The following is a 7,386-nucleotide window of genomic DNA, read 5'->3' on the forward strand; positions in this document are numbered from 1 at the left end:
CTTTTCAGAGTGATTTGCAGTTTCCAGTTTCCCTGAACCTTCCAGAAATCCATAAGCACTAGGCAGGTCACCTAACATACCTGCTGGCTGCTTGTCTACACACCTGTCTTCCTTTAGCTCAGTCAGTCTCTATAGCCTTAAAATGGCTTTGCTTCATTCCTCACTGACTCTTCCTTCTCCAGTTCCTTTTGTGGAGAGGAGTGCTTCATCTTAATTTCTTACTTGAGTGTTTTTACTCCTTCTTGTTGAGGTGGTAGTAAGAATCAGAATGCTTTCAGTGTGTGTTTTGTCATTATTGGCAGTGGAGACCCCAGGAGGAGAAACATGCTCGGAAATCCTTATAGCTATGTCATCTTCATGAGGGCGATTGGCACCAGCACAAAGTTGGTTGTGCAGAATCATTATTCAAGCATGGCATTTCAGTAGCCAGGATGAATGGATAAAGAACATGTGGATATATACAGTGGAATTCTCTTCAGCCATAAATAAGAATGAAATCTTGTTATGTGCAGCAACATGGATTAACTCTGAGGACATTATATTAAGTGAAAGAAGCCAGGCACAGAAAGATACCAAATGTTCGCACTCATGTGTGAAAGCTAAAGAAGTTGATTTAAAGCTAGGTGCTATGGCACGTGCCTGTAATCACAGTGACCTGGGAGGTGGAGGCAGGAGGAATACAAGTTTGAGGCCAGCCTCAGGAATTCAGTGAGGCCCTGAACTACTTAGTGAGACCCTGACTAAAATTGAAAAGGGCTGGAACCAGGTGTAGCAACGCATACCTGTAATCCCAGCAGCTCAGGAGACTGAGGCAGGAGGATCATGAGTTCAAAGCCTGCTTCAGCAACTTATCGAGGCCCTAAGCAACTCAGCGAGACTGTCTCTAAATAACATACAAAAATGGGCTGGGGATCTGGCTCAGTGGTTAAGAGCCCCTGGGTTCACCCCAGTACAAAAAAGGTGGGGGGCTGGGGATGTAGCTTAGTGGTTGAGGGCCCCTAGGTTCAATCCCCAGTACAAAAAATAAAAAATGTCGATTTCATGGAAGTAGAGAGAAGAAGAGTGGTCACTTGATGCTACGAAGGGAACAGCAATTGAAGAACTGGGGGGAGAGGGGTGAATAAAGAATACCAAAATACAGCTAGAAAGGAATAAGTTCTAGTGTTCTACAGCATAGTGGGGTGCTTAGACTATGACCATTGGTTATATATTTTATAAATAACTAGAAAAAAGAAATTCAAAGGTTCTTAAAACAAAGAAATGATAAATGTTCCAGTAGAGGGAAATGCTAATTACCCTGATTTAATTATTGCACAGTATATATGTATTGAATTATCACATTGTAATCCATAAATATGTATAGTTATTATGTGTCAATTATAGTGTTTGTGATACCTAGTCTGCTTTAGTTTTCCAGGTGCCAGGCACTATGTTGGCCTTTTGAGAGCTTGGAGCAGACGGCCATTGTGGTGCTTGTACTAGAAAGTGCTCAGTTAGAAGGTGACTGGCCTGTGTACTGCTCCCTCCCCTGAGCTTAGCTTCTCTCTACAGAGTGGTCAGCACAATACTTGGCGTGCAGTTAGAGCTCAGTACATAAATACTGTAATGGGTTATCTCCACTGCTAACTCTCAGCTTGGAATGTGAAACTGGGCTTATCTGCTCTAGTTCTTTCTTTAGGTCTCTTCTGTGCTGGTGGCCCCACCACACTCTGTCACTCCATCCACAAACTTGGGAATCCTCCCTGCCTCCCTCATATCCTGCACTCCTTTCAGGCCCCAAATCACAGATTCTGTCCCCTCAGTTTCTTTTGTCTTGGTCCTCTCTGCTGTGTTCCCTTGATCACCCCTCTACCCCCAACCTCTCCATCTGTGTGGTCTCTGCTTTCCCTCCCGTACCTTATACTCCAGCTGCCCTGACTTATGTGTATCTCTGCCCAGGTGCTGCTGTTTCCCCTCCTTGAACAGTGCTACCTCCTCCCCTGGACTGATGAGGCCTCATAATCCATAGTCTTCTCTGTGAGCTTTTCCTCGCCATGTTAGAATACATCATTCCTTTCCTTCTCCTCTCCCATCATGCTGCAGTTCTATTTACTGGTTTGTTTCCCTGCCCCCTCCACCCTGTGTCCTGCCTAGCACAGTCACCGTCTTGCAGGAATTAGTCTTTTGTGTGTATTACAGACATGCTCTCCAAGGAACCTCCATGGTGTGATGGCTCCAACTGCTACGAGTGCACTGCCAAGTTTGGAGTCACAACGCGCAAGCATCACTGGTAAGTCCTCTGTCACCTGCCTTTTTTATGATAAGCTATGAACTCTCCAGGATCTTATCCTCTCCTGGGCAAAACTTGACCAAATGGAATGATGAAATGGCAGGACCAAACAGGGTCCTTCAGAGATGTAGGCAAGGCAGGGAGCAGTCCAACTGGTGTCTTTCCTGATGGCTGCTACAGCACAAAGCTCTCATATAGTCTGCCAGGCCTGTCATTTGCCCTGGGCTTGTAGCAGAGCTGAGTTATTGCCCTCACAATGTGCCTGAGTGCTGGCTGCTGTACTGAGAGGACTAAGGAGCTGTCCCTATTAAAGTGAGCCATTTTGTTTGCTGAACTGCTCATTATCTTTAAATGAAGCCTTCTGTATTGCTTGAGCTTAATTATTGTCTAGAATTTTGTTTTTATGGACTAAAACTTATGCATGAATTGGAGTAACTTGGCTGGTAATTGGCAGAATTGGCCACAGAGCCTTGTCTGTTCCTGTGCCCAGCAGTCTCTTTGTGAGGATCCCTCTCATACTTCCTTTCTTTGCTTCCACAGTCGGCATTGTGGACGTCTGCTTTGCCATAAATGTTCTACCAAGGAAATTCCTATTATAAAGTTTGATCTGAACAAGCCTGTGCGAGTCTGCAACATTTGCTTTGATGTACTGACACTGGGTGGAGTCTCTTAGCTCCTAGGACGCCCAGGCCACATCCCCATCACCTCCCCAGCAGCTGCTCTGCTCACCAGCCTGCCCCACCGGACCCCCACCTAGAGCAGGAGCTGGCAGTCGTCTTCCTGCGGCAATACTGGAACAATTAAGGACCGTGATCCCGTTTCGAATAATTCTGTATGATTGTCAGTATGTTAGACTGTGATTGAGTTCACTAGATGTCTCACTAATCAGACCAGGCCATTTAGCCTAAGTGGTAAACATGATAGGAATTAGACCCCATTCTGCTAGCAACATTCAAGGACACTTTGAGAACATTTTCCCTCCAGTAGTTTAGTGTCCATCTCAGAGCATTCCTAAGTCTTCCTGCCTGGGCTGGCTTACGAGGCAGAGCCTAACAGAGTGGGAAGCTGGCTGTATCATGAGAGCTGGCTTCACTCTAGGTTAAGTGGCTCTGGACTTTTCTGCAGTGTTTTCATAAAGTTAATAGGATCCTCTTACCCTGAAGTCTTTTCTTTTTTTAAGCTAAGCTGTATTTTTAGCAAGCTGCCCCTTTTAAAAAGGTGAAATCTTTCTAAACAGGGTTCAAAGATGAGAGCTGAAAAATCGTGGCCTTAACAACTGAAAGCTTTACTAGTGTTCATGCTGCCCAGGTGTCAGGAGTACAGTGTGGCGGCTTGACACCTCCTAGCAGCTGTCTCATCCTCTCGTCTTGCTGCGTCCTGTCTGTGGAGTTCTTAGTCACTCTGCCACTAAGTGAGTGGTGGAGGAAATGCACTTTTATTGTGCCGCACTTTTTATATAGCTGCATCATTGGTGATTCCTATTTAAAAATCCATAATCAAAAATAAACTCACACATTCTCCTCACAGCAGTGATTCTAATGTTCAGCTGTGGCTAGACCTCAGCCCACCCTAATCTTAGAGGAAACTCCTGCTGAGTGTCTCTTAGAGCAAGAGATTCATATAGGCCAAGTGCCCAGAGGGGGGGATCAACTAGACTGCAGCTCTAAGGCCTTCTCCAGCCTCAGGCTGGCAGATCCCATCTCCTTGACATGAATGCTTCTTGCTGAAACCTTTCCTGGTTATGCTGTTAATGCTGTTGATCCCAGTTCTGTGTAGCTTGCCTGCCCCAAAAGCCAATAGCTGAAGGCCCTGGCCAAGTGTGTGCAAACCATTTTGGAAGGCTCTGACTTGATTGCTGATTGAGGCCTCCAGAACTCATTTGGGCCTTAGTTGCTGCTAGTACGTACATCTATTGACTCTGAGGTGTTAAACTCCTTTTCTTTTGAAGGTTTGGCCAGTTTTTAAAAAATGCACATTGAAAAAGAAACTTTTACCACTGCTTTTTAATAATATTCAATTCTGAGATGAACAATATGTGCTATATAGTTATATTCAGAGATTAACAATCTCAAAAATACTGATTTTTTTTCAGACACTTAATAACCACTACATTTTTTTTTTTGCATTAATGAAGTATGGATATATGTGTAAAAGGGACTGAGTATTATTTTGCAACATCCCTGTTTTGTTTGTTTCTCCTTTGGATAGTGGTATGTCCTCTATGTTGCTGTAGATTTAAACATTCTATTGCCTAAATATGTGTGTAAAATGCGCTGATAAACCAGAGTGCTACTTTTAAAAAATATTTCTGTGATTTATAAGATATATATGCTTTTTATGTTAATATGAGCTTGTGCACAATGTTTAAAAAAATGAGAAAAATTTCCCTTCACCCAGTCTGTGATATATTTCATACAGAATTTTTATAAAATATTTGACCAAGTTTTGGTAAATGACCATGTTTAAGCATGTGGTCAGTTTCCATTTTCTGTTGCCTAAAAAGGCCCACAAGAACATAGGGCTTCATTAGGTAGCTTGACATTTAGAAAGCAAAATAATTATGATTTAGATATGAATTGAGGTGGTCGGTACATACATACTTGTTCTTTTAATGTTCACAGTGGAAAGGAAAGGACAGGAATTCAATCAGGGATTGTTCTGCCCTTGCCCTCCCATGCCAGTTTCAATAACAGTGTCGCCTATACTTGCACTTAAAATCTTAAGATCATGTTTAAAATGTGTTGATTCAAGCTTTTATTCAGAGTCCAGGGACAGCAATGATACTGACCAACCGTGGATGCAGGGGAACATTTTTTGAGTTCTGCACTGGTGCATTCATGTAGTGATAGAATAGGCCTCTTTCCCAAGTCTTAGGAAATCTCCCTAAATCTAACACACTGCTTGCTGCTCACTGGGCTGCACTCAGCAGGCTCCTTGAAGGGTATCTGCCCTGTGGGACCCCAACATACACTGCCCTGGCCAGGACCAGACACACTCTGTGTCCCTGTTATGCTCTTCATGCTGTCAAGACTTGACTACAAAACTGCCTAGCTGTTCTTGTTAAATTTTAATTAGTAGCTTGAGTACTAGTAGCAAAATTTAATTTTATTCATTTGGAAAGTTGCCAATTGTGAATGAATAGATCAGGAAGAATAAACTTTGCTGAAATATAATTTGCTGCATCATTCAACATTGTTAATGCCAAATTAGCTCTGTAACTATCTCTTGATCGTTGCCAGACTTAAGACAGAGGTACAAACCATGTGATATGTATAAATTGAATGGCTTAAACTAATTTGCCGTGATCCTCTAACACAAAAATGTCCCACAAACTTAAGTGCCTACACTTAGGACTCTAGTTTCAGTTATCTTTCCAGTGGTGTCTCACTGAATGATGTATTAGAACACGTGTTCCATTTGCAGTTTTGTGCCTGTACACTGTCAACACCAATTACCAATTTAGTTGAAGCTGGATTAGATTGCTCAATTCACCTGCCACATTCTCTCCAAGGAGTGGGGTCCACATGACCTTCAGTCCTCTACCTCAGAGCCTTCAGTCATTTCTGACCACCCTGATCAGCTTCGCCCTCTATACCCGAATGGGCCCCTGTGTGGAGCTCAGTGTGCATGTGGTCTATTCTTCCCTATTCACGTCTCATGTATTGTAATAAACTGTTCCTATGTTAATCTTGTCCACAGGCATGGAGGGGAGGGAAGGCTTGGGAACAGGAAGATCACTGAGCTCCACTAGGTTTCATTCATCCGGAGAAAAAGAACACTTCTGAATTATGTAATGCTTAGACCTGAGGCAAAGCAAACATCCAGGTGACAGTGGCATGCACAATTAAATGTACACTTCCATCATAGAAACACTCGCTTCCTTCACAAAAGCTCCAGAATAACCATGTGAAGCACCAGAGCTTCCCCTCCCAGCTGGAGAGAGGAGCCAGCAGAGAGAAAATGGTTACCCAGGCACTGAAAGCCACACTCACACCCTGTGGCAGTGATTTAGTGAAGAGCTGAGTGTCTGACCAGATATAAACAAAACCCTTAAATCCCCAAAAGTTGTAGATGCCTTAAACATTTTCTTTGGAAGATCATCATCTGTACAGTTTCTCTTTTGTGTGGCGTAAATAATATATTAATCTGTTACAACTGACAACATTGGTTCTCTGTAACAGGAGTCTTGAGACTGCTTGACCTAATGACTTGCCTTTTTGGTAGATGTGTGGAGTTGGCTGTTCCATGACAACCCTGTGGTACCAAGGGCAAGGGCAGTAGCTGGGCAGAAACTGCAGGTACACATTTGGGTTGATCACCTTGGCTTCCACATCATTTGAGGTGGTGCTCAGTGTGGGATAATGGCATCATATAGGACCATGGCGCTTATGGGCTTTTTTTTTTTTTTTTTGAGTCTGTGTAATGGAATGTATTTTTCAAATACTGATATTTGGATTTTCTGTAACAATTCCTTATAATAAAATGAGGTAAAATTGTGCATTTCAAGTGGAAACTTTAATAAGACATTTGTAGTTACTTCTAATGCAGAAGTACCAATAAGCATTAAAAACAAACAAAAACCTCTTGACATGTGAATAAATTTCTTTTAACAGCTATCCTCTAGGAACATTTGAATTCCAACATTTTTCCAGAAACATACTGGTGATAACAAGTCAGAAAGTAGCTATTTCAGGGAAAGCAAGCAACTGCCTGAACTTCTGTGCTCTGGGTCCAGACTTTTCAGTGCATGGCAATGGGTGTGGTTGAAGTTGCATAATCCCAGTTCCTGATCCCATGGAAATTCCTCAAAGGATCCTGAAAATAACCCCTCTGGTTCCATTATTTAGGAGCAACTCAAGGAGATCCATTCAAGGTTTGAAGGGATGTCTGGCACCACCGGCTTCAGAGCAAACTATAGAAGGCTTAGGGGCTTACAAATTAAGATTTAGTGATTCATAAAACCCCTGTACAAATCTAGTAGCTCACCTGGCCCTCAAAACACTTTATTGCACTAACATTGTATTCCCTTTCTTTACCTTTCATTTTGCTTAACCCCCAGTTCCAACCAGTTTTGATACACCTTATTCTCCAATGTATTCTCTTATGGTTAATAGGCA

The 7,386-nt window shown here is 42.7% G+C and overlaps 1 protein-coding gene across 3 annotated transcripts in view; it reads left to right on the forward strand.

Annotated features, from left to right (window-relative positions):
- The window catches only part of Ankfy1 (ankyrin repeat and FYVE domain containing 1), a 92,033-nt gene extending 85,176 nt beyond the window's left edge, over positions 1-6,857 (forward strand). For all 3 annotated transcript variants that reach the window (XM_027922615.2, XM_027922616.2, XM_071603311.1), the window contains 2 exons: positions 2,179-2,269; positions 2,810-6,857. In XM_027922615.2, the coding sequence (XP_027778416.1) occupies positions 2,179-2,269; positions 2,810-2,942 (224 nt within the window). In that variant the 3' untranslated portion in view covers positions 2,943-6,857. The remainder of the gene's footprint in view (positions 1-2,178; positions 2,270-2,809) is intronic.
- The last annotated feature ends 529 nt before the right edge of the window (positions 6,858-7,386 follow it).

The sequence above is a fragment of the Marmota flaviventris genome, chromosome 17, assembly GCF_047511675.1.
Source record: "Marmota flaviventris isolate mMarFla1 chromosome 17, mMarFla1.hap1, whole genome shotgun sequence".
NCBI lineage: Eukaryota > Metazoa > Chordata > Mammalia > Rodentia > Sciuridae > Marmota > Marmota flaviventris.